Genomic DNA, 27273 nt, shown 5'->3' with positions numbered 1-27273 from the left:
GTGGCGCGAAGGCGGAAGCGGCGCCATTTGCCGGTGCCGCGGGCGTGAGGGGTGGTCGGTGCCGGCGCGGCCATGCCGGGGGCGCGGCGCTCTCTCGCCTCCCCGGTGGTGAGCGGCGTTCTCTGCCCATGCGGGTCCCCGCACGGATCTGCGGTGGAGAGCGGCGGCGGCGGGAACGCGGGGTCCTGCGGGCGGTCGCTGTGCGAGGCCTCCGAGCAGGACCGGCGTCTCCGGACCTTGTTCCAGAAGCTCGACGTGAATCGCGACGGCGCGCTCTGCATCCACGATCTGGCCGTGGGGCTGGGCCGCCTCGGGCTGCACCGCTCCGAGCTGGATCTGCGGGTGAGTGGCGGCGGGCGGAGGGGCTGCCGCGTTCCGGGCTTGAGGGAGGCTTTGGCCGCTGCCCTCGTCCCGTATCCGCTCGGGGCCCTCTCTGTGTTTGTCTCGGGGGCAGGACGTGCGCTCTGGAGACCTTCCCGCTGTGTCTTGCCGGGACAGCGGTGGCACCAGCGCGTGGTAGCTCCATGGCAGCACCCGCGTCCTTTAGCGTCCTGTTCCCCAGCGGGAGCGGGGCTGGGGCGCGACACGGCCGGAGCTCCGCTCCCCGAGGGTCCCTGCCTCAGCCGCCCTGCTGGCTTCCGCTAGACCCGGAGGAATCAGCTTGCTTGCTGCCTGTGGGCATGTACGGTGTTAACTGTCCGTAGTTAATAAGATTAAAACCTTGGTGTTTGGGCAGGAAAAACCGTAAAGGAAATTGTGTTTCTCCAGGACTCAGGACAGGGCAACTGGCATGCTGACTTACGCTCGTGGAAGGTCCTTTGGGAGCGATTCCTGCAGTCAGGATAATTGTGCAGGTTTCATCCCATCACTGTGTTCCTCATATGAGTCTGGCAGCGTGTTGCTACTCAAGTTTGCCCAGGATGGCTTATGCCAGACTTGTTTATTTTATGGGTTTGGAAATCTCTTAGAACGTAGGGAGGCTGCTGTGCTGTACAGTTTGCACGTATCAAACATGCAGCTCTGGCTTTCTTTTTCAGGGAGCTTTTTGTACTCACCGCTCTGTGTGATGCTGTCCACTGAGGGCTCCAAGGTTCAACATGATGCTGCTGTATTTAACTGTGACTAGTGTAATTTACATGTCTGTGTGGCTTGTCCTCAGTGCTGCACAGCTTTCCTCTGCCTAGTCGCTTGTATTTTATATGCAGGGCCGTAAAAAAGCTGAGTATAATGTGAAGATAGGAGATAAACACATGGGTGCAGCCAGGGATGTGCCACTACAGAGTGCCTGAGTCCTACAGGAAGGAAGAAGAGTTTAAGAATAACTTCTGAGTCACTGAAAAATACTTAATTCAAGGGACAGCTCCTATTCTCTCCCTCTTCTGGGAGTGGTGCCCCACTTTGAGTGCTTTAGTTACACAGTCCTTTCCAGAGTTTCTAGTTCCTTTCTAACTTTTATTCTCCACCATCTTAACTTCTGACATTTCTTTTTGGTTGGCATCTTCTGAGCTGCTGTAAAATACGATAATTCCTTGGCAGTGTGTGGTCTTGTGAGTAGTTTGGTTGTGCTGTTTCTAGAAAAAACATGAGTGCCACGGGGGTTTTCTGCTGGGTGCATTTGGGTATGTTGATCTGATTGTACCACAAGTCACCTGTGCATGCCCTGTGACACTGACCTGCTGCCACCTGTGGGGCCCAATCCTTGACCTCTGGCAAAAATCCCCCAGCACCCAGAATGTTCTGTGCTTACGCCCGCATGCCTGCCTCCGTTTGCATTCCCTTCTCTTTGCATGCAGTTCAATCCAGCCTGACGTTCTGCAGCCCAGGAGGAAGCACCTTAAAACAAACTGCGTTTTTACTTCCCAGCAGAGAGTTTCTTTGCTTGGCACGCCACGGGAGCGGCAGAGGAACCGTTCTGCGGGGACCGGAGCTCGCTGCCGGAGGGAAGCGCTGCCTGGATGCTGCTTAACAATCCTGTCTTTCTGCTGAAGCCCTTGTCTGTCAGTATTGTTCCTCAGCCCTTTCCTTCCTCTCATTCCTCTTCTACATCAACAGTGTGAGGAGGGTGAAACCCTGGCAACAGGGTGCCCAGAGAAGCTGTGGCTGCTCCATCCCTGGAAGTGTTCCAGGCCAGGCTGGAAGGAGCACTGAGCAACTTGATTTAATGGCAGGGGGTTGGAACTGGGTGCTCTCTAAAGTCCTTTCCCAACTCAAAACATTCTAGAGTTTGTTAGTATGAGAACATTCCCTTTAGCAGGGTAAAAACCATTGGGAGTGAGGATGCAGAGTTCAAAACTCTCGAGTTCCAGTTAAAAATGTGGGAACAGCCCTCAGCTGGCTAGCAAACTTCCGTGTCGAGCAATTTTTAGGGAAATCAAATAAACTTCCTGTTTCCAAGGCAGTTCTATTAATAAGTCAGTCCTTTTTCTGCTCCATCCTTAGCTAATTATGGCACCTCGATGCCTAACTAATGTGAGGTCACGCTCAGGGAAAGTGCTTAAGTGTCAAGATAGAAAACCTTTCTGATTTATCGAGCATGGTATTTGGAGACCAATTTAGGCATAAATCACATGGATTGCTTGTGATTAGTAAATTGCTTGGTGCCTGTGGTGCACTTTATTTTTCCTTCCATGCAGCAGTACATTTGATATGGGAGTTGCCTTCTAATGTTTGGGAGCAGATGGAGAAAACATTGGGCTCGTAAAGCGAGGTTATCGCCAATCTTAGCTGCGAGCTGCTAATCTCCCTGCGTCAGTAGGCTAAAAGTCCTTGTGGTAACAATAACTTTTGGGCTGAACTTGAAAAGAAAATGAGCAATATTTTGGCTCCTTCAATGCTTGAGAGTTCTTGCTGAGATAAAACCTTTTGTGGCATTCATGGAAAATTGCTGCTTTCTCTTTTAGAGGTGGCCTTCTGTGGTGGGGGAGAGAAGGGCTTGCACTCAGATGTCCTTTGAGGTGGAATTTGCTTATGTAAATGATGCTTTCCCTTTTATTTTTTTTTATATATATTTTTTAAATTTTTTTTTGTTTTGTTTGTTTTTTTTTGTTTTAACCCATGCTGTTATCTTTAAACCAATTGACAAATAACAGTGTGCCAAACCAGTGAGCCTTGTAACGAAATGCTTGTTTGCACTGGGTCAGCATGAAGCAATCCACATACTTCACTCTGTTTGGGCAGTAAAATGATAACCATGTGAAGAATTTTTTTAAAAGCCTTTCTTGTTCTACTGTGTGAAGGGATAGTTTTTTACTGCTAAATTTCATCTACCTCTGGGATGGTAAATGTCCTGTTACTGTTGCTTTCTGACTTTATATAGACCTATGGAGCTTAAAATATGCACTTAATGGAAATATGCTGAAACAGAACTGTTTCCTACTTTGTATCTGGAGATGTCCTATTGCTGAAAGAATGTGTGATGGTAATATTTATGTGTTTGCTAATATAACTGTTTTCCTACTCATCCTGATTAACTGCAGGGCTGGAGTGCCACTCCAAAACTTCATCTCTGCTGCTGGAGTTCCAGACAGTCTGACCTGGTGGAATTAATCCCAGCTGCCTAGGGACAGACTGAAGTGGTGAACTTTGTATGCAGCTGCCTCTTCTGTAGTGGTGCTCAGCATCTTCTGCTGGACTAGTTCACTTTAAGAAACAGAGAAAACATAACCCTTGTCTCTTTTCAGTCCCAAATGTCCTCTTTGCCTCTACCCTAACAGTGATGTCCTCCTTGGTCTTGTGATAGTCTCCTCTCCTAAGTTCATATTTTCAGCTGTGATTGTTCCCTTGGTATCAGCTTCCCCATGGAAAACTGTATCAGCTCCCAGGCTGCTGAAGTCTGCTTTCATCACTTCTTCCTTAGCCCCATATCTCCACTTTGATCTTCAGGTCCTGGCTGTCCAAACTTCCTCCCAAGGTCTGTTTTTTGCTTTTCCCATGTACTGAAGAAGCAAAGCTGTGCTGCTGCAGCTGGACTCTGCAGTGTTCTGTTTGCGTCAGGCTTTTCTCCTGAACAACTTTGCATTTTAAGTGTGTCCCTGGACTCTTCCAGCTGCGTCCATGCCACTCTGGGATAATAAATCAGTCAGCTCTTTGGCAAGTCACTCCATGGATGGATTGAGAAACTCTTTCTACTGTAGCGGTTGCAATCGTAAAAAAATTTAATCTTGTTTCTGATCAATACTTTATCTTCTGTCATGACGTCATTTAATTCTTCCTCCCAGGCTCTGTTTCTGTAACTGTTTTGTTCTTCAGCATTTCTGAATGCTCTGTTCTATACTATGCACAATGCACTGCAATTCTCAGCAACTGTAAGGGGCAGAAGGAGCAGGGACTTTTCCCAGTGTGATGCTTTCACCTGTTTTCCATTCACAGCCATCTAGAATTGGAGGACCTGAGTTTTTATTGTGTTACAGAAGTCAGTTTATGATAAAAAGCAAAATTCTAATACTGTTCTGTAATTTGGACTGGAATATCTCTCCAGCTCTCGTTTAGATCTCACAGTACATCTCCAAACCTATATACATTTATGCATTATCACATTTTCATGGTTTATGTGTCCTGAATCCTACTGGGGCATGTGTGGTGCTTTTAACTGGGCTTTTGTAATTTGTCTTGAAGGGTTAAGCAACACAACGTTGTATCAGACAAATACTGTTACAGTTTGATATTTCAGTTGATAGCCTTCCTTCTGCTGCCAACAACTTCTCATCCACCCATGTCTTTACTAATCCCAAAGGACTACCTTTTCTGAATACCCCAAACCAGTTTAATACAAGGTGAAACCGTTTTCAATAACATGTTAATTAAATCCACACATCCATGAGTAATGTTTATTAAAATAATAAACAAAATAGATCATATCTGTAGGGAGTGGAGGCCTGTTCTTGCTCTTTGTAATTATGAAATGTGTGGTTTGATGGAGACCCTGTTCTCAAGCACTTGAGCAAGAGCAGAACTGTAGGTCAGTGATTTAATTGTAGATAAAAGTTTCAAATCTGTGGTGAGTGGTTAGGTGGTATGAATTTGGGGTTTGTTGCCATCTCTGATTTAGGCTGAAGACGCAAATGAACTCTGATCAATCACACGAGTTCTCGACAGCTGAAGAAAAGACTTGGAGAAGACAGGCCTTGGGTTTGCCACAAGGAAACTTCTGGGCACAGTGCTGGTTATTAATAGCTTTGGCCAGCAGCCCCTGCAGTGAGAGCTTTGGGACAGGGAATGTCAGGGAGACGGGCTGGCACTGCAGCCACCCCAGGCTGTGACCCTGCCAGGTCTTGCAGGGATAACAGAGGAGAGGGGTGCTGTGCTGGTGAAAGTCTTCACCCACACCTGGTCTCTGGTCAGCCCTGCCTTAGTGTGATTAATGTGTGAAATGGGCAGTGTGTGTCCACTGGATGTTCCGAGGGGAGGTTGGGAGACAGGTTTGAGATGCAAATATGCACAGGAGAAACTTGCTCCTGCATGTTTTCCTTGTGTATAAACAAACAATTGCAGACTGGACAAGTGTTGCTTTATGTACGTAGAGGACCAGGTATATAACTCTTGAGGGATGTTTGTTCTTCCAGGATTGTTTTTTTCTCCTATCTTGCAGAAAACTGGAGAAGCCTGATGGTTCTCTGGTTTATTTAGCAGAGACCTTTGTCCTATTTGCACAGTGCTAATGACCAAGGGCTGCTGGCTGACCTTTGAGAGATGTAGGTGCAACTTTGACTAGAGCATATAAATTTTAAATGTCAGCATTGTGTAAGTAGAAGGGCATCCTGACTATCACTGATGTGGCCTCGCAGCATTGCTTCCTGCAGGATGGGCTCTGTTCTGAACTTGGCAGGGAGGTGAATGCCTGTAGGAACCCCTCAGCCTGAGTGGAAGGAAACAACAAAACTCATCCAAAGCAGCTGATTGCACCTGTGCAGAATATGCTGCAGTGCTTTGGTCTTTCAGTGTGTTCTGTGGGACATTTTTTAGTGACCAGCACTCAGTGCCTTGGTGAGTAGTGGACATACCTCCTTGTCCTCATCTGCATGGATTATTAGAATAGTTAATGTTGGTAAAGACCTCCAGGAGTCCAGCCTTTGACTCAACACCACTGTATGAACTAAACTGTAGCACTAACTTGTTTTGAGAACACCTCCAGGGATGGTGACCCCCCTGAACAGCCTATGCCAGTGCCTTACAATCCTTTCAGTGAAAAAATGCTTCCTGATGTCCAACCTCAACCTCCCCTGGTGTTGCTTGAGGCCATTTCCTCCTGTCCAGTTGCTGGTTGCTTTGGAGAAGAGGTCAACTTCTGTGTAAAACCTCCTTTCAGGGAGGTGTCAGATTACTGAGATAACAGCAGGTAAAAAACTCCAGACTTCAGCATACTTACTGTTTATTTTTAATGTAGCTGCATATTGAGCAGAACCCTTCAATGGTTGGTGAGCATTAATAAAAGACATCAAAGCCATAATAAAGACTTGGTCTTTTGTTTGGGAGCCCTACAAAATGGTGATGCTGCAGCCCTGGGCTCTTGGTTGCACACAGTATATAACATGATACAGTGTTGGGAGGAGGAGAAGGGGGTGGGAACTTTTTCCTACAGCCTACTTGTAGCAAATGGGAAATGAGTCTTTGTTCTTGTTCATGTCCTATTGCTATATTTGTCCCTGTGAATGTGGGACATGAGCACAGTTCAATGATGGCCCAGTCTTTGTCTTGGGTGAAGAAGCATAGATGTGATAACTCATGGGAAGGCAGCTGAGATGTCTCGAGTTTTTCCAAATCCTAAGTCATGAGCTACAGGGAAGCTTCTGGCAGCTAAAATGGTTTGCAGTGGAGAATTCCACTCTAAGAGAAATATTTGAAATTTTTAGATGGTGAGTTGCCTGGAAAGGCAGAGCTGCTTGGTATGTGAACCTACATGGTTTAGCCTGGGGAGAGCTGCGTGGGGGCAGGCCTGGGCCTGGGCTGCTGCAGGGCCATCCTTTCTCACTACCTGTTTTCCTGCTTAACTGTCTGCTGCAGCAAGAAGTTGATTTTCTAATTGCTGAGTATTAAGGATGTCTCTGTTAATCCCTGCTCTTCACATAATATGATATGACCTTGGTGGAACTCTCAGTCCTGGGCAGTGGCTCTGTGCTCCCTGTCCCTGGCCAGCTCTCTCTGTATTTTTGCATTTGGCACTGGCTGTGGATGCCTGAATAGATCAGCCTGGGTAGCTAATTCCTTGTGTCAGGGTTTCTGTAACAAGGAGACCTGGGTTGCTTTGTAGTGTTCCCTGAGCTATGCTGTGTCACCTTAATATATGACTGTACTTGAATGTCACCAGACAGTTTAATTATTTAAGCAGCAGTGGCCAAGACATTGAGATTTTATGTCTTGGTGTGAGAAGCACAGTGCAGGGTTAACTTCAACTTTCCAAAAAGTGCGAAGTAGTGACATACTTAACGTTTTCCCCTTTCAGAAATTAAATTTGAAAAGATAAGAGGTAATTGGCAGAGTCGTGGTGGCCCATCCCAGCTGGGGGCTGGGTGCTGTTTCTGGGTGGCACACACATGTAGGCAGCAGGGCTCCTTGGGGTGCTTCCAGGAGCTCCCAAAGCAGATGAGTCACTGCTCATTCCTGCAGGGTCACCTAAGGAACCAGAGATGCCAGCAGCTCTTCCTGTGCTGGAGGAGGAGAGGGGCCACTGCCCCCAGCACAGCTCCCTTCCCTCTGCCCCCCTTTTTTTTGCCCTCCCTCTCACATTTTTTTACATGTTAGCAAGTTGTTGGTGATGAGGCTCACAAGTTCACAGGAAAATGCTGTGCATTTACTCAAAAAGTCTTCTAGAAACCATCTTAAAGCAAAAGTTAATTTCTGCCAGGTATACCAGCCTGGAAAAGGCAGGTGTCTGCCTGAAAACTGGAGTTTCAGACTCGGCAGCTAGGATGATGTGGCTGAAAAGGGTACAGGATACCTTAGTTTATGGCTTACACAGAACCTCCCTCTGCCAGCTTGCAGTACGGAAAAAAATACTTTAATTGAGCAAAACATGGCAGTCTCTTGCTTTTTTTCCTCTCTTTTGTCTCCATTTGGATAGATTACAGCTCTTTATTGTGGGCTTCTGCTCAGGCTATCTAATGACTACCCATTTTGGTGTGAAGGGCTCTGGGGCCAGCTGCCACAGGCGCCTTCTGTCCCCAGGGACTGGTGTGCTGGCCAAGAGCCAGCATTCAGATCAGCCCTCCTGCTTTTTCTGCCTTAAATCCCAGGTCTGGATCATGTAAACAGCTGGAATAGCTGTCTCCTAGTGAAGCTGAGGTTGGGAGAGCTGTTTCACTAGGTGTTCATTCATGATTTCTAGAAAAAGTGAATTCTTGTTCCTCGTGTTCCTTTGTGTCACCTTTAGTGGTGGTCTCACAGTATTTATTACATCTTTTCTGTGTGAATGATTGGCTTCACAGTGGTGTTGACAGAGTAATACTTCCCTACAAATTCCCTGTAGGAGTGCAGTTGTCTTGCTTCTAGCTATAATCATCTTGCTGTTACTAGGTTTATTATTCTGACCTAATAAAATTACCTACTTGGTAAAAGAAATGATTTTAAATTTTTTTTTCGTAAATATGATTAGGAATTTCTGTCTGTTCTCAAGGGGTTTTGTGAATTAGTGTGGTGGCAGAATTCCTCTGAGGTTTCCTTTAGTGAGGACAGAGGCCAAAGAAGCATTGCTAAGTTTCTGTTTTAATTACACCCCAGGCATGTAATTTCTTGCAGAAATTATTATTTTCTTATGAAATCTCTGCATGAACAAAGGAAGATGGGGGTCCCTGATGTGCACACACCACTAAATATTAATACTAATGCAGGGGAACAATTGCAACAGTGTCAGGTAACCTCAGCTGTTAAATGGGGCCTTGTGAGTATTAAGTGACCACAGAGGCCAAATCTCAAGTTCTGCTTTGGGTGCTTTGCCTTCTGTATGGTGACTTGTAGCTGTGTGAGTGGCAGGGCAGCCTGCCTGTTGCTGCAGGCACCTCAGATGCCCTTTCCACACTTTTTTGGACCCCATCCATGAGTAGCCTCAACAGGTTACCTCAGCAGAAAGCTCTGCAGTTTTTTGGCGGGTTAATGAGGTTGTCAGAAGAGCATGGGAGCAAGGTAAGTGCAGGGCTTAAGTGGATGTGTGAGATGACTTGTAGTGGCAGTAAGCTTCAGATTAGTTCACAGCTGCTTGTGAAACCACAGCCTTAGGCTAATAGAAGCTGATTTTTGAAGAACCATGCCCAGTTCAGAAAATCTGCTTTGTTCCTTTGGCTTGAAAACATTAAAAACTTCCAAATGTCATCTTAAAGGATCTGATTCACTATGTGTTAGAAAGTAGTTTAACTTTTAAGGTTGCAGCTGGGATGACTGACAGCAGCTCAGGGTAATGGAGGCATGACAAGAATTCCTCAGTCTTCTGTTCCTGTGCCTGAGCTGCTGACTGCATCCCAGCTAGAACCAGACTGTGCCATTTCTCAGAGAGGGACTGGGCTTTCCCACACCCTCACCCCAGTGTTACTGCCCCATAATTTAAAATTTTTTTAATTGTGTGGTAACTTGTTGGTATGTGTCAAATTTTAAGATAAAAAACTTTGTTGCATACTGTACATAGACCTTGTGATGAAAAAGCATTTTTTTCTTCTTAAGTAATTCTGGCATATTTGCAGAAGAATTTTTTTAATGTGGTGTCTTCTATGTACTTGTCTCTCACTTTTTCCATTACTTAGGTTCATTATAGGAATTCAATGACAGCAAGTTCCCAAAAGTGATGTTCATCTCAAAATTTATGTGCAACTTGGCTGCTTGAGGCTCTCAGACCTTTTAGATTTTGGATTGTATTTTCACATGTAATATCTGTATACTGGAAGTGTCCTGCAGTCTGTCACTCCCAGAAGTTAAAAGCTGAAGGCTGAGGTCCTCTGCTTGCTGTGGCTCATGCTGTGTTGGGTAGGGAGCCCCAAGTGATGGAAGCTGTGGGTTTGTACTCATTTTTTCTGCCTGTTAAAACCCCCAAAGTTATGGAAGAGTCACAATACTTTGGAAGTGAGGCATGCAGTGCCTTCTGTGCAGACAAAGAATCTGGGAATATGAAGTGAGTTGATGATGTAAAATGGAAGACGCTGGGTTCCTCCAGGGTGGGTTCTGGTGGGGGGCTGACACAGCTCACTAATCAATGAACAACTGCTGCTGTGGCAGCAGAGGAAAGCGTGGCATTTCTTGTAGAAATCCAAGCAATATCATGTCTCCCTGTGCTTACATATATTAATATCCTACCTTTGACTAGGTGGTTCAAGGCTCCTCCAGCAGAGCTCGGCCAGCCGACCAAGCAGGGATGGTTTGAGCCCAGCTCTCGCACTGATGAATGGCTGCAGACGCTGTGCTGGGAGCCAAAGGCGGCAGCACAATGCAGCACCAAAGAGCTATTGTAGGCACGGATGAGACCATAATAGACTGGGGAGAGAGAGTGCACTCAGAGGTTAATGCGGCCATGGCTGGCCAAAGCCGGCTTCTCTCTGCACAACCATCTGCTGCCCTAACAAAGAGCTGCAGCCGGGGCTGCCGAGCTACACGCATCCCTCGGACGCTGCCCATTGCTCCGGTGCAGCGCCTTCCGCGCTCCGCCAGTGCCCGGCTGCCCGGGGCCCGGCGGGCGCGTTCCTCTGCGGGCTGCCCGGGGCCCGGCGGGCGCGTTCCCCCGCGGGCTGCCCGGGGCCCGGCGGGCGCGTTCCCCCGCGGGCTGCCCGGGCGGGCTGCCCGGGCCCGGCGGGCGCGTTCCTCTGCGGGCGGCCTCCCGCGCCCGGGGCGCGCTCCCGGCCGGCTGCGCGCGCTGCCGTGCTCCGGAGCAGCGCAGTGCTGGGAGCGAGGATTGGCTGGGCACTGCTGCAGTGGGGACGCAGCCTGGGTGCTCAGCATCGCTGCTCAGCCTCGCTGCTCGCCTGGGATGAGCCGGGACGCGCCGCTCAGTTGGCAGCTCTGAGAGGCTCCTTTCGGAGAGGTTCATCTTTAGCTTTTCTCCTAAGCGCGGCGTCTCGGCTTCTCTGTGCAAGCAGTCTCCAAAGCGCAGCGTCTCGGCTTCTCCGTGCCAGGGGGCTTGTGCTTTGTCTGTTGCCATCAGATTTCTGAGGCTCTGGTACAATGAGCTGCTTGTCAGGCCAGGCACGACTGCAGTAGCAGCAATTTCAAAAGGCAGGAAGCGTCCGCAGGAGCGGTCTGTAAAGAATCTGAGCCGGTGGAGTCGCTGGGTTGAACCTCCCGCTGGCTGCCGTGCCGATTCCCGTCTTGGGGGTGCTTGGTAGTGCAGTCACATCATCCTTGGCAGCGGGCAGCTCCTGAGCGCTCAGGGTTTCCCTGCCTGGGATGCTCGCTGGAGCAGCAATGCTGCAGACCCTGTGGCATTTTCTGTCTAGCTTCCTTCCCAGGGCCATATGCCAAGGTCCTGCAGATGAAAAAGAGGATGAGGCCAGAAACATCACCCCACTTCCAGGCCCCGGGGAGAAAGGGCCAAAGGTGTTGGGGAAGACACAGGACAGAGGGACTGATCCCACTGAAAGGAGACCAACTATCCTACTGGTGGTTGGACCCGCAGAGCATTTTCCAAAGGTAATGGGATATCCAGGGGCCTGAGGAGGGGTTGGTGCACATGACAGTGGAGTGTGTGGTCTGCCGGGAGAAGGGGTGTTGCAGGTGGAGTGTGTGAGTAGCTCTGTGTGTGAATTTGGGGAGGGGGGAGAGGAACAGGAAAATGGAGCAGGGTCTAACGTGTGTGCTTGCTAGAAAGGAAGGGGGCGGGGGGCAGGGGAGTGACTGAAGAGAGGAGGTGATCTAACCTTCCAAACATGATGTTCAAAGTGTGGGAGAAAAATGCTGTTTAGGGGCAAGGCAGAATATGGGGGGCTCCAGGGTTCCTGGGCAACTTGTAAAAAGCATGACTGAGAGGACAGGGAATGATAATGCAGGTTAGTGGCGAGTCCCACCCCTGCACCGCAGACCGGCAAGAATCAAATGCATCCTAAAATGTTCTGGAGTCAGTCTCTGGTAATTTGGCAAGCCTTTGGTAAAACTTGCATATTTTGAGCAAATGAGTAACTGGCTGTATTATTTGAATGGCAGAGCCCGGAAGAGAGTAAAGACTGTCCCTGGGGAGCGGGTGGCATAAGGGAGAGACCAAAATCTGCGTGAGGATGGGAAGTTCCCAGGGGATGGGAGAGTGGGGAGGTGGTGGGGGCGCACAGTTGGCAGAGAATAAATGGTGAGGCTTTGTCTGGGGGGAGGTGAACAAAAGCTGCTTAGTTTAGTGCTGGAGCTCCCAGCACAGTGCTGGCCGACTGCAGTTCTGGCTTATTTAATGGAGGGAAGTGCTGTCTGTCTCCCCTGAGGATGGTGCAGTCAGCTCTGACTACATGTGGTTTAAAACCAAGGGTGTGAGCCAGGATTAGGGGGGAAGGAGTTGGGCATAAGGCTTGTTTGTGAAGGGTGGGAGGTGGGGATGATACTAAAGGGCTGAAGCAAGGATAGGGGTGTGTGACTTTCAGGATCCAGTTTTATTTCACAGGGAATTGGGCACGGTTGTTGCTGTGAGCTTTCTCTTTAAAATGAGGGATGAATAGGTTCAAATTGTAGAGAGGATTAATATCTGTTCTGCTGCTGTTTTGAATGGAAACAAGCAGGGCAGCATTTCACATTCCGGGGAGCAGAAGCCACTCCCTGCTTGAATCAGGCTGAAAAATCTGCAGGGACTTTTGCCTTCATCTCTATCCTTAGCAGTTAGCACTGTGCATCCCCTTCCAAAAAAGGAGCATGCGCGTTTTCAGGAGGACTTTGGTGCACAGAGGTTGAAGAAGGACAGAGGCTCAGAACTGAAGGAAGTGGTGACGAAAACCTTGGATTATAGGGCTGAAAATCTCTGGTGTCTTCCAGAGAACAATGGTCTCTCTGTCAGGGAGAGTCCATCTGTTCACACCTGGAAATAAAGCTTTCTCTGAAAGCTGATACCAGTCTCCTCTTTCCTGTGACCCTGGGAAGTTCTGCTGCATAGGACCCGTAGGATTGGCTGATGGAGAAATACCTAGAGGATAAGGATGTGGTAAAATGGAGTTACTGCATCTTAGGAAGTAACTGCCCATCTGCCAGGAGGCTGTGACTGTGTAATTTTAGCTTGCATTGATTGTAAAGTAAAATGCAGTGTAAAGCTCTTCTGTTGAGGATTATGCAGATATGTTTCACCTTGCAATTCGGGCTGGCTTATGCTTCATCCAGCCCATGGCTCAGCTGATGGACAGTTAAGATGCAATGACTTGCTTGTGCTTGATCAGATATCAGTGTTCCAATTACCTGTCTGAAGGAGAAGTGTTGGGAAAAGTCTTGTACAGCCTTAGGGATAGATAATAAACCACTGTGAGCAAACAGTGTTATTTGGTGTTAATAGAAAATGGGGGCTTTTGTTCTCTGCCCCTGGCTGGCTGTAACCTTGGGAGCAAGTCTCTTAATAGGTGGGCCACTTCATTTGGTAAAAACACCTGTTACTACTTCTCTTCTAAAACCACACACAAAATATCACACCTGGTACTAGGGTTTCAGTAAGGAATTGATGTGTACCTGTAATCTTGATTGGAGGGGCTTCCTGGCCTTGGTTCTTCAGTCTTTACTTGTCATTGCTATGTGTTCCTCCTCAGATGTTTGCCTGTTCAAAGCTGTTCCAACACGAGGCTGTTATTGCAAATATGGGGAGAAAATACTGATTGCAAATGTGTTATGTTGGCCCTGGATCTGTGTACACAGGAAACAGGCATGATCTGCCCCTGATGTCACCATCTGGACTTGTAACTTTGGATCCGTGTGTTGCCGGTGGAACAGGTCACCTTCCCTGGTTACCTTTATGTCAAATATCACATAGTGCTCTCTGCTGTGCCTGGGCTCTTATCCCTCCCCTGGCAAAGCCTTGGCTGTTTGCAGCTCTTTACTCTGCTGGGGTCTCTTAAATCATTAACTCCCCTCTTTCATACACTGTACACTCTCTGTGCTTTGTGAGGACTTTCTGTACTATCCAATTAATTATAAGCTAGTTTCCAGAAATTAAAAAAGACCAAGTCAGCAGAACCCAGTGAAACCTTCTAGCAATAGGGTTGGAGCCCAGAAAGCTGTTTTGCCTCTGAAGGAGGATGTTACGTGACTGTGACGCTCACTGGTACTTGATATTTTTAGAGTTTTTTTTTTAGCAAAGCAAATTCAAAATGAAACAGCACACTTTCCTGCTCCTTGTATGGCTGCATCTTTCCATCCCTTGGGAGGTACATTCTGGAGGTGATGTAGTAAACCAGTGATGAAGCAGATGCCTAGAAGTGTACAAATGACTTGGAAAGGTTAGCAGGGATGGCAGGGTATGGAAACTGGTGTGGAAACTCATGCAGCATTTGAAAGAACCAAATCCTATAAATAAAATGAAAATGAGTTTGCTGAAGCGAGAAAGAGCTGGTTTTGCCTTCCTTCATGGCTCACTTTTCTTGTCATCAAGGAAACTGCAGAGGGTATTAGCCAGGCTGGCTCCACATGGTCCAGAAATGTGTCATTTCAGTGTCAGAACTGGTGGATGGAAATATCAGTGAGGAGTGACTTCATTTGAGCTCTGTGCCCTGTCCTTGGGTTGGTCAGGAATAGACAGTGCTAATGAGGGATGTACTGTCCATAGCTGGTGCCTGAAGCCTGGACTGTGTGTGCTGCTGCCCGCAGGGGCAGTGGGCTGGCTCTGTGTGTGCTGAGACGTGGCCAGTGACCCCACACCAGTGTCCCAGGAGCACTGATCCCTGCAGCTTTGGAGAGCTGCCTGGCTCTTGAGTATTTCCAGCTTTACTAGGATTTTTAAAGCTGAAATACAAAAACTTCTTAATACTCGTTTAAGTTCCCTTTGTCATTAAAACCTGAATTGCTGGTATAAACTTCATTTGTAATCTGTCTCTCCTTCTTAGCTCACTGTTCTGTAATTAATACCCTGCTTAAAATCAGCTTTAACTTCATTAGCTTTCTCTTTTCCTCTGACGTAGGTAGAAGGGCTTTTTTTCCTAAAATGTGCCGATTTTGCCTTTTGTCTCTAGCTGCCAAGTCCAAACAGAGTTTCTTAGGAAAATCTGCATCATGTTGGCATAGCAACTGAGCTGCCAAGCAGCTATAATGGTGATGCTTGGCAACTCGTGGGAAGGCCTACGGAGGATCTTAAGGCTTTGTGAAGCAAATCTGAGTTAGATTTGTTCACTTACTACCTGTTGCCAGGGGTTTCTGCTCTGCTCCCCTTGCTGGGGCTGTTTGGTGTTGGACAGTGGGGTGTAGGTATCATTGGGGTGCTGCTTGCAGTGAGACTGGACTTGGTGGGAAGGCTGGGGTGTGCTGTGGGCATGCATGCAGTGAGCTGCTGCAGCTGATCTTTAAGAGGATCTGGAGTCCCTGAGAAGATCCTGTTTTCATGCAGAGAGACGTCAGCAGGGAGTAGGTTAAGCCTAGTTAGGTAACCTGGCCACGGTGCCATGGTCGGTGAGGTGCCCCAGGAAGGGCAGAGGACACCATTGTAGGTCACAAATCCCAAGGGTACTGAGTTGCTGTGGGTCGTGATCCATTAAGCTTTAAAAAAAAAAATCCTTGAAATTAAGCCACAGATTAAATATTCCCAGTTTGTGTGATTGACATGCAGCTCCATGAACAGCTCATGGCAGACCTTGGCTTTGCTGTAGGGAACAAAATATCACAGAAAAGACATACAGGCACCCTGTGCATGAGGGCCTGAGGAGGGGAGTGCTGGGTGGACTTTGCTCTGTCAGGCAGGCTGTTCAAACCCAACAAACACTAGAAAATGTTGCTGTGTCCGCAGCAGTGGGGAAGGCTGTTATCCTGGCTGGCTTGAACCAGTTCAGCAAACACATTTTGTTACTTCTGGTGCAGATAGGATTTCAGTGTTTGGGTTATTGGCTATGGCTTTTGCATCTTCCCTGCGTGATAGCTTCTCTTTGATTAATACCAAGACTTTATTTAAAATTCATGTTAGCAGTCAGTGATTCTGTCCTAACAGCATTGTTACTTCCTGCACATTGGTACTCTCTCTGGAGAGCTAGGTGTTACCCTGTACCTCAAACTCCACCAAATGCTCAGAAAGCTGTAATTATACCTGCATTAAATGGTGCTTGTGCCACACTCCCTCCAGCCTGGCTTGCTCCTAATGAGAGCTCAGGAACTTGCTTACAAAGCAGTTAAACTGTCAAGGGTATAAACTGGAAAATATTGTTCTGCCCAGCACACTTCTTGTATCACACAATTGACTGCAATGTTTAATTGGAGTCAGAAGAGGATGAAAAATATTAAGCTGGTGTAACTGCTGTGTGGATGCTTAGCTAGGAGGCTTAGAAGCAGCTGGGGCTGTTTTGAAGCCTGCCCTTGATTTGGGTGATTTTCTGTGTATTTGGCTCAATGACAAACCTCCACAGGCTTTATTGCTGCTGTGTTGGTAACTGGAGTGCTACAGAGGGGAGAGATCTTTGTGTGCAGGGGTTGTCTGCTCTTAGCTGGCTGAAGTGGTTTTGGGAGAGCTTGCAACCAAGGCCAGTCAACTCTGGCATAACAAAATAACCTTGTAAAAGTGGAAAACTTCCGCTTAAGGTGGCTACCCTCAACTTGTATTAAAGCAGTAAGTGGCTGGCATCCTGTTCTTAATGCACTTTAAAGCAATAATATTTGGGAAGGTAGTGATAGCCCTCCTGTGTTGCACAGTGGGAGAGGTTGCAATCAAGACTGTTGTCCACTGCTAGCGGTATAAATCCCCACAGAGGTGAGAACAGGATCAGAAGAGGACTGATCAGATGTAACAGGACTGTGACCCACCCCGTGGTGGGTTAAGAGCCACGCAGTAAGAGTTCAGTTCCCGCGGGTGTGATGTACGGCGCCGGGCTTTGCTGGGGCCGGGAGTTGGGCAATGGGAGCGGCTCACGTGTCCGCTCCGGCGGCGGGTGGGAGCGGCAGCCCGGCTTCCCTTTTAAGTAGAAGGGCAGGGCTTGCGCAGCCAATCCCGCCGGAGCCAGCCTCGCTCATAGGCGTGTGTCATGAGACTGGCTGGCATTTCCTTTCCACTAGCTACTGAAATTAGCTCAGGGGAATCACTCAGTTTTACTTCCCTTCCTTGCCGGTCGGGGTGAGCAGGGCAGCTGAGTGTTGGGCTCAGAAAGATGCTCTGCCTCTGTCTGTACGTGCCGGTGTTCGGGGAGAGGCAGACGGAGTTTGAGTACTTTGAGTCGAAGGGGCTGCCGGCCGAACTCAAATCCATCTTCCGACTCAGCCTCCTCATTCCTTCCCAGGAATTCTCCACCTACCGCCAGTGGAAGCAGGTACGGCCTTGAGAGAGGAATGGAAGGGAGGGAGGGAGCGGTGGAGGTGGTGTCTGATACATTTAGTGGCTTGCTTGGGAGGGGGAGAAGGTCCTCATGGCTCTGTTGTAATAACTGAGTGAAGCATGGAAATGCTTCTCGTGCCCCTTGGCAGGGATTGCTGAACCGGCATGGAGTGAACTCTTTTATTTTTGATTCTTTTGTTTTGAATTGGATGAGGTCTCGGTGCCTATAAGACTGTTTAAACCAGTTCATGTGAGTTAAATAGAAAAAATGGGTTTTCCAAACTATGGAGTCTTCTGTGGGTCTGTTCAGATACAGCATTTCACATCCTCTTCCTCCTTCTTACATCCTTCCACATGCCTCCTCCTGACAGCAGGGCTGTAAGGTAGAGTCAGCTGAAGCTGGTGGAGGTGAGCAGGTTTGTGCAGTGAGGAGGAGAGCAGCTCAGTGTGAGTGACTCAGCTGGGGTGGGTGGGCTGAGCTGGGGAAGGTTATGCAAGAACCTTTTGCTTTGCTGTGGAAGGAACATGCACTAAATCCATGGAGTTCTCCATCCTGATGTGTCACAGCTCTTGCTTTCATCTTGCTGCTACTTTTTTTTTTTTTTTTCATGATCAGGCTGTCAAGAGCCCAGAGAGCTGATTATTGATCAGCCAAGCAGGGGAGGCTTTTCACACCTCTGCAAAGACATGGACAGCAGGCTGGAAGGTGTGTGGGTTCCCACAGTGTGCTGCAGGGGCTGTGACTGGAGGTGTCACAGCCTTCAGGACTGTCACAGGAACTTCTGCAGCCAAAATAACTGTTAATGGCCAGATTTCGTGTTTGCTGTTGAAAGTGAAGAGGTGCAGGCAGATACTTGTTCACACCTCCAGAGAAGATGCTGGGAGCTTGGCTTTCTCACCCCTCACACGTGTGCTGTGGGTTACTGTCGGGCAGGCAGCGTTTTAATGCTGTGATTGTGGGGGAGGAAGGTGAACAGGGCAAAGCTTTTATTGCCTGCGGTCTCTGATCGCTCGGGCTGCAGTTGCAGAGTCACATCTCTCTTACAGTGCCTCCAAATTATTGATGCCTGTCAACTGGTTGGGGGTTGCCAGTGAGAGGGAAGCCCTGATTCAGCTGTTCAAGCCCATGTGCTGACAGGAGAGGGGTGTTGGTCTATATTTAGCCCACATGTTGAATGTGAGGTCGTATCTGAACTTCACTACGGTCATATGATAAATGGCAGGTTAGGAATACTGGGCATACCTTGGAGGTCAGGGCAGCTGGGACAGCACTTTCTTATTTAAGGTTCATAAAGTGATTAGGAGTAATCCTCATAGCATTAGGGCTAAAGAGACAGGACTTGCTGGGTGAGAGAGAGCGTTTCAATAGCAAGTTATTTCGTACTGAAGTAATTTAAAATGACATTGAAACAAAGACTTATGGTTTTTGAAGGGGACTGGTGGTAATAGACTGAGGACTTATCACAGTGAGTTTAGACTTGCCTAGTACTTTGAAGGCTAAATATTGAACAAGATACTGGTGAACAGAAGGTTAACCCATTTCATCTCAGCTCAGAGCTTCTTTAACAACCCATCTGCTGTTAACATAAATGTTACAAGAATTAAAACTTTGGGTGATGCACTAGATTGAATCACACCTCACTGAGTGTTGCTCACTGATGTTGAAAAAGACTTAAAGGCTGTCAAAGACAAGTGACTGAATCAGAAGGGGGATAGGAACTCCCTGAGCCACATTCTTGCAGTCTGGAGATCACCTCACCTGTCAACATGCAGCCATGTGCCCTTAGAGAGGACAGTCCATGGGCTATTGCCTCAGTGAGTTAATTAGTCATTTGCCTTGTCCTAGATGTCTGGCACAGTTTGATCTTGATTTTAGCTTTGTCCTACTAAGAACCTATTCTTGCTCTATATGCATCTCATGGAAACTTGTGTAATTAAAGCACGTAGCTTCAGGGTGCCTAAACCAGTTCACAAAGGTTTTTATCTTTGGCTGTGTTCACTAGAGCTGGACAGGATTTTGCTGGCTGGAGTTAGTTACTGCCAGAGGGAGCTTACTTTTCTAAGGATTGTAGTAGGCATGAAATTCCTTCTCCTGTTCAGTTTTCTTTATAAGCTCAAGTTTTCTGATTCACTTTTTGTGTAGACTCATACTTAGTTCTAGAACCTCCACAAGGACTTTGCAAGGTGTTAATCAAGGTACACTCCTGAGATTAGACACATGACACTAGCATAATATCCCTGATAAAAACATGAGGCATTTAATCTGTGTAATGGACTTTGGGAAACAGTTGGAATCAGGTGACTTTTCTATGTTACTGCGTTGCTCAACTCTTAGAATAATTACAATTCTGTCAACTACTTTTTGGAGAAAAAGTCACAGTTGTGTGGGAAATGTTTTAAAGGTGATAGAATGGGAGATAGATCTGTCTGAGTGAACAAAGGAACTGACAGTTCTTGGTTGTTTTTTGAACAGAAAATTGTGAAGGCTGGAGACAAAGACCTGGACGGACAGCTGGATTTTGAGGAATTTGTTCACTATCTGCAAGACCATGAAAAGAAGCTGAGACTGGTTTTCAAGAGTTTGGATAAAAAGAATGATGGTAAACACCTTTCTCATGCTCAGGGGTGGACTGATGTGTGTGTTAGCCTGGGATATGTGTCCTTGAGCTCACTGGCTTATCTTGACAGGCCGCATCGATGCCCAGGAGATTGTCCAGTCTCTCCGGGACCTGGGAGTCAAGATCTCCGAACAGCAGGCTGAGAAAATACTGAAGAGGTGAAGATTCCACTGGTTTTTCTGTTTTATGTTGAAGGAACTAGAAAGAAATATAGGGACATGGAACCCATCTCTTTTTCTCCTGTATGCACTTTCCAGAGACTTTGGTTCCTCCCTGTTTTCCTATTACGTTCTCATTTGATTTGTCCCTGTGAATTGGCATACAATTATAAAATCATAATGCTTTATTGAGACTTAATGTCAGAGTCTCTCCATGACCTGTTGAGGGGAAGTGCTTGCACCTAAGCTGATTTGCATCCCTGTCTGACTGTCCTGCTGCCCTGAGCTTGCTGCTGTGGAGAGGGTCTGTGCACTTGCTCTTTGGAAATGCTGAGTGCTTTATGCATGTGGCACTAACATGTTAACAACCACTTATTTGTGCTGTTTTTTCCTCTTTTTTTCCTCTGCTACCTTCCCTCTGTCTGTTTGCCTGTGTGTCAGAATAAGGACGGGACACTTCTGGGGTCCTGTCACCTAGTAAGTATTATTTTCCCTTCAGTGTCAGTTATGTCCCTGAATTTGGTAGGAGGGGTTGCAAATACTGTTGTGGGCTGGTTAGAAGGGAGAGAGAGGGGAGGAAAGAGAGAGCCCACTTCTACCTCAGCATTGTTTGGTGAACAGAAGTTTTCCTAGCTTTGTCTTGTGTCTCTTTAGAAGTCTTTTAGTAGTTGCTTTGCAAAGCTCTTTTTGGTGTAGGCCTGGATAATCAAAGGGAAGGGGAGGAGGAATTTGTCACCCAGTGGGAGTCTGTACTCACCTGATGATCAATCTTTTTAGCATGGATAAAAATGGGACAATGACAATTGATTGGAATGAGTGGAGAGACTATCACCTGCTGCACCCTGTGGAGAACATTCCTGAAATCATCCTGTACTGGAAGCACTCCACGGTAAGACATAGCTCCTGTACAACAGGTCTGAGTCTTTGCCCAGCTTCTTGGTCCGAGTCCTGGCCCCCAGGAGCTGCTATCAGCAGTCCTTATCTTTCTCTTCATGGTTCACAGCTTCCCTGTAGCCCTTGAAGCTCAATTGCTTCCTGTCCTCTGCTGTAATCTTGCCACATATCACTGTCACAGCTGCTGGCACAGGTGATGACGCCTGCAGTACTGCAGGGAGCTGAGGGTGTTCTCTTGGTGTGCACCTCCAGGAGCTCCTGCCAGTGGCCAGCCCCAGCTAGTTCAGGACCTGTTAAAACTAGAACCTGATTCCAGAGGCAGCCATCCTTCCTGGAGTTATCTGTATGTGAATAGTACGTAATGAGATTTAACGGGCTGCGAGCTTGGAAGGTTCTGGAGAGGTCCAGCTTTTCTGCCATGTAGCTGCCTGCAGTGGGTCAGTTTGTTCCCAAATACCTGTAGTATTTTGATATAGACAAATGTTTAGCAGTTGCCAGGATCTTGAAGAGAAATCTTGAAACCAGAACTCAGTTTCCCCCGTGACATGTTGTAGCAGTGGCAGCTCCTGTGGCCAGGCACAGCAGTTAGTGGCTGTAGATAAGCTGCTGGCTTGGAATAAGCACATCCTGTACTTCAGCACCTGGTGCTAGCAAAGAGCAGTAAAACTTTAGCAAGATCACTGGCTGATGAAGCATTTCTCAACACCTTCTCCTTTTGCAGATCTTCGATGTAGGAGAGAATTTGACTGTCCCTGATGAGTTCACAGTGGAAGAGAGGCAGACAGGGATGTGGTGGAGACATCTGGTTGCAGGTGGAGGTGCAGGTGCTGTGTCCAGAACCTGCACAGCTCCTTTGGACCGTTTGAAAGTGCTCATGCAGGTATGATGGAGAAGTTCCAGTTTGTTCAAATACCTGAGAAGATTCCTTTAATAGTTATGGTTACCTGGGAGGTGATAATATTCATCAGCACAGTACAGCACTCTGGCCAATGTTAATCTTGTCATTCTCTTATTGCTGTTTTAGCAATTTGAATTATTTGAGCGATCAAAGTCATATTAAAAGTAATTATTCATTGACTAGAAAAAGTACAGAGAATCATTTTGGAGGTAGACATGTAAAAATTGTCAGTAATGTAAGTAGACAGTTTTATGGAAAATTTGGGTTTTGGTGAAACAGGTTAAAATCCTGTTTTCCTTTGAGAGACCTTGAGGCCATGAGAATTGAAGTGAATGTGCTGATCAGTTGGCAAAGCTTGCGTTCAGTATTATCATTAGGAAGGAGTTGGAAAATTTTGATTTTAGCCTGCTTTGTCACTGCTCTAGAACCAGCTGAGAAGTTGATGGGTAGTTGGTCCTGTGCTAGGTATGGGACAAAGCCAAGACAGTTGCCTGTTTAACCTTTGCTCCCATTCCAGAGGGAGATATTGATTAGATTGATTAGTTAACGCTAGACTTGGCAAAAAAAGAAAAGAAGCTTGCTTTCCCATTGTAGAAGTTATCTGGAAGGGATTAAAACCTTGGCAACTCTGTGGGTAAATAAAAAAAGCGCCCTTTTGTCCCTGGATTACAGAAAAACGTTGCACTGTCGTAATGGGGACTGGAACTAATCCAGGCTTGTCCCTGTCCCCCAGGTTCACGCCTCGCGCAGTAACAACATGTGCATCATCGGCGGCTTCACTCAGATGATCCGGGAGGGAGGCCCCAGGTCACTGTGGAGAGGGAATGGCATCAACGTGCTCAAGATTGCACCCGAGTCAGCCATCAAGTTCATGGCCTATGAGCAGGTGAGGGCACACAGAGCTGTGAGTGCAGAAGGACAAGCTGAAAAGAAGATGATGGCTGAGATAAGTCAGGGAGCCTCAATGTGTGTCTGTTCTGGCTTCTGCAGATCAAGCGGTTCATTGGTACTGACCAGGAAATGCTGAGGATCCACGAGAGGCTCTTGGCTGGTTCTCTGGCTGGGGCCATTGCACAGAGCAGCATCTACCCCATGGAGGTGAGGCAGGAGGCTGAGTCTAGCCCAGGAGGGCAGGGGTGGGAGGATGTGGGTAGAACGCCAGCACTGTGATATTTAATTAATGAGTTCTCAGAGGTGGTACCAAGCAGTACTGCTTGCAGGACACTTGCTGTGGTCCTGACAGTCTTGCTCCTAAGTATGACTTAGTTTGTTGTTCTCCTGCTGATTCTCCTGTAGGCCTTCATGCTATTTGTTCTTGTCTTCTAGGTTCTGAAAACACGGATGGCTCTAAGGAAGACGGGACAATATTCGGGCATGTTGGACTGTGCCAAAAACATCCTTGCAAAGGAAGGAATGGCTGCCTTCTACAAAGGCTACATCCCCAACATGCTGGGAATCATTCCATATGCTGGTATTGACCTGGCAGTCTATGAGGTATGAAGCCTTTAACCTATTTTTAGGTTAAGCTTAACAATTATTATATTATGCTTTATGTTATTGTTAACCTAGTGTAGGGCTGTGCTGCTTGTGTGGCCTTATCACTGTCAGACCTATCAGTCATGACAGGAACTTAAGTAATTTATCAAAGCTTTCTTGAACAGCCTTATGGGGCACAAATGTACTTTTTTTACCCCAAAATGGCTTAAAAAATAATCCAGTATGATGATTCTAGTTCATAAACCATAGTCAGCATTATTCATGGTCCCTTGTTTCTTTTCTTCATGAGAAAATTGCAGCAGAAAATTAAAGGGAGGATTTTCCCCAGGCACTATGGCAACAGCAGCTCAGAAAGATTTGAGAAGCCCTGTGCTTTTGGCTGAACTTGCCTGGAACTTTCTGGGCCTTTACTCTAGATCTTTCATGAGATGTGATACTCCTTTGCTTGCTTTTTCCCTGCTGACCTTGGGCTTGTTCCTTCCAGACACTAAAAAATACCTGGTTGCAACGCTACGCTGTCAACAGCGCCGACCCTGGGGTCTTTGTTCTGCTGGCCTGTGGCACCATCTCCAGCACCTGTGGACAGCTTGCCAGTTACCCACTGGCCCTTGTGAGGACACGCATGCAGGCCCAAGGTGAGAACTCCTGCCTTTGTTTTTGAGCAAGGCTAGAAGTTCTTTAGTATCAGCATTGCAACAGCAGCCTCAGCTGGCCCCCACAGCTGAGCCACGGGCTGTTTGTGACGCTGCAAGGGGACAGTGGACTTTGTGCTGCCCTTGTAACCTCTGTGGTCAAGGACCTCCAGGACAGAGGTTCTGTTTTGCTCAGATCAGCAGTTCTGGGCTGAGGGCATCTGCAGAGCAGTTTGAGGAAATACTTGCAGTGTGGAGCACAGGGTGGGTAGCTGAGCAGTTAATGCTGTCCCCCACAAAGCACCTTTGCTCTGGGAGCATATGAAAGCACGTGGATCAGTACTGCTCTTGGAAACAAAAGTGTTTTCACCACATAGGCTGCATTATTCATTGTGGTTTTCCCTGTTGCAGCTTCAGTGGAGGGTGCTCCTGAAGTGACCATGAGGGGACTGTTCAAACACATTCTGAAGACAGAGGGAGCGTTTGGGCTTTACCGGGGTCTGGCACCCAACTTCATGAAGGTGATCCCAGCTGTGAGCATCAGCTACGTGGTGTATGAAAACTTGAAGATGACTCTGGGCGTGGACTCACGGTGACCAGGAGATGCTGAGGACTTGGAACTCTGAAATCTTGGGATGCAATCCCAAGACATATAAGCCATCTCTCATTCTGTGAATGTGTCGACACTAAGCTGACTAAGCAAAGCTGTGAAATCTCAGATTGTGAGTCAGTAAGGAAGGGGGAGGGGAGGATCTGGTGTCCTTTGCTATCTTGCTACTCAGAGCTCCACGTAAACCATCACAGGGTCCTTTTTGTTGGGCCTTTTGGGAGACCAGGAGCTGAACTCCTGGGAGATGTTAAGGTGGGAGTTGCTGAGGTCAATTCCCAGCAGTATGACAGAGTAGCAAGGATTTGGGTTACAGGTCTGCTCTCAGCATGTTGCCTGTACAGAGCTGTTTGCCTACAGATGAGCACCTTCTGACTTGCTGAAAGAGCTTCTTTTTCCATTCAGAGAGCTGCTTTTTCCATTCAGTTGTTTAATTTCCTGCCCATCGTTTAAATTTGTACAAACCTTGTGTAGGAGCTGCTGCCACCACACCAGGCTTGTTATGTTTACAAATATTCCTTTGGGTGGGAGACATTCATGTTCTGCTTCCAAGAAATGACATGAAATGTAATTTTGATCTATACTGGTTTGGAGGGCTGGTGGGCAGTGGTTTATCCAGCCAGGCTGAAGGTTACTTAAGCCAGCCTGATGAAGAATTAGATTATTTATTTTTTGTAGGTTTAAGTGTGTCTCATAAACCCACTAACAAGATGCACTTACTAACAGAAGCAGCAGACTAGAGCCTGCATGCCTGTATCCTTTGCATGCCGGGATTGGCTTGTCTTATTCTCTGCAGGGGCTTGGAAAGGGGAAGGCAGGAGAGCCCTGGGCTGCCTGGCACAGTGATGCATGGCTTTAGTGAACAAAGACACAACAACTCACAGCTCCTGTGCACGACACGAGAGCCCCTGCATGGACCTCTCAATTCCATCCTGCCTGGTGCCAAGGAGAGCTCGTGAACCTTTTCCAAACCCCGTGCCTATGCTGCTATCTTATCTCTTTAGACCTCTTGGTAGATCCATGTTCAGGTTTCCATTGGTGCCGTGGAGGCCCCAAGTCAGGAATGTCTGTGGGAAGGGGTGTTGGGGAGAGGGGCTGTCACTGGGAGAGGTGAGATTTCAGTCCTGAAGACATGCTTGCTTGCCTTTCAAAGGGTGCTTTTCATAAGGCTAAGGGAAAGAGATGGCTTTAAAATTTCTCTGATAGCATTATGGGCTGCTTTAGTTAATAGGATCCAGCTTCTGAGGCCTGGGAGATCCTCACCCAACTTTTCATTTTGGGTAAAATGGACCAGCGTTGCATTCCACTGTTTTACTGCTTAAAGCATATTTATTTTGTATTTATTTGAACAGAGTTATTTCAGACTATTTTTATAGGTTTGTTTAAATATTGTTACTGTGCTTGTATTTCTCCTGTTTTGAAAAGTTTCTATTAGTTCTTTTACATCACACAGCTGAGTCGTGGGGAGGGGTGCTAAAGTCACCCAGGTCCTTCCCTCTGGGGCTTGAACTGCCTTCCCCACGTCTGGGTTTGTTGCTGGAGGACCTCAGCCCAGAGAAATTCTGTAGCAAGAAGCCATGGGAGAGAAGGGAGCAGATGAGGAAGCAGAACCTTGGGGAGAGGGTGCACTGTGAGGCTTGCCTTAGCTTGGAATTGCCTCTGTGCACGGCAGAAAGGCTTTGGGGGATGGCTGAAGTTGGGAAGTGGAAGGTCTGTGGATGTTGGATGTCACAACAGTTAATTAAGTATGCTTGGGGGAGTTTTTAGGTAAGGGGGGAAGAGAGAAATCTCAGGGACTAAAGACAATACACATTTCCAGAGAGATGGAAGGAAACTTGCACTTGGACACGAGCTGCTGGTTGTGCTTCAAGGCTGGATCAGCAGACCCTGCTGCTGAGACAGTGCCCATCACATGCAAGAGGACACTGTGGAGATGTGTGTGAGAAATTGGAAAAGGATTTGCTAGCACTCAAACAGCTGCTTTTTTTCTGACAGATTTTGGTGGTTCATGGAGAGTCTCCCTGGTGAGACTCTGCCTTCACTTTCAGTGCTGTCACTAGTAGCCACATGGAAATCTAACCAACAATGGATTAGTGATAAGATTTTTTTTTTCCACCCCCCTCTTCCTGAGACCTGTCATAAATTCTGCAGTGGCTCCTTCCTACCAGTGTGGCCTAATGAGAATATGAATATCAGAATGCAAAAATCAATGCAAAATGACAACCATCTTTGTAGCTGTAACCACAAATTGTTATAATGCAAATCTAACTCGGATTCTTCATGTAGGGAACAGTCTGCTAATAAAGGTCTGATAAAGAGATACCATGTCTCCCTGTCTTTCTCTGTGGTTTATTGGTGCTCTTTGGGGCCAGACTCTTCCTGGGCTAATTCTCACCAAGGACACTGACAGTGGGAAGGATTCTCACTGTGAGGACCTGGGAGAACAGAATTCTTAAAAACAAAGCCAGCAAGATCAAGGCTGACCATAGTGGTGATGAGTCAGGGATGTTCAGACTCTGTTTACCTGTCTCTGAGTATTGCTGGACTTTGCTCACCTCTGCAGTATCCACAACACTCTGTTCAGAGAAGTGAATTTGCCAGAAAAAA

The 27273-nt window shown here is 47.3% G+C and overlaps 1 protein-coding gene across 5 annotated transcripts; it reads left to right on the top strand.

The window, feature by feature from the left end:
- On the top strand, positions 1-26988 carry SLC25A25 (solute carrier family 25 member 25). Of its 5 annotated transcripts, none has more exons than XM_041406619.1 (11): positions 1-342; positions 1867-1997; positions 19836-19962; positions 20051-20138; positions 20916-21027; positions 21754-21912; positions 22664-22816; positions 22921-23028; positions 23257-23424; positions 23912-24062; positions 24471-26988. In XM_041406619.1, the coding sequence occupies exons 1-11, from the start codon at positions 129-131 to the stop codon at positions 24653-24655; spliced, it is 1596 nt and encodes a 531-aa protein (XP_041262553.1). In that variant the 5' UTR covers positions 1-128; the 3' UTR covers positions 24656-26988. The 5 variants fall into 5 exon arrangements, with proteins under 5 accessions (XP_041262553.1, XP_041262552.1, XP_041262554.1 ...); XM_041406618.1 differs by having other exon boundaries at positions 1864-1997; XM_041406620.1 differs by lacking the exon at positions 1867-1997.
- The last annotated feature ends 285 nt before the right edge of the window (positions 26989-27273 follow it).

Source organism: Onychostruthus taczanowskii, unplaced genomic scaffold (assembly GCF_017590055.1).
Source record: "Onychostruthus taczanowskii isolate IOZ18803 unplaced genomic scaffold, ASM1759005v1 scaffold25, whole genome shotgun sequence".
NCBI classification, from domain to species: Eukaryota; Metazoa; Chordata; class Aves; order Passeriformes; family Passeridae; genus Onychostruthus; species Onychostruthus taczanowskii.
This window is presented reverse-complemented; position numbering and strand designations above follow the sequence as displayed.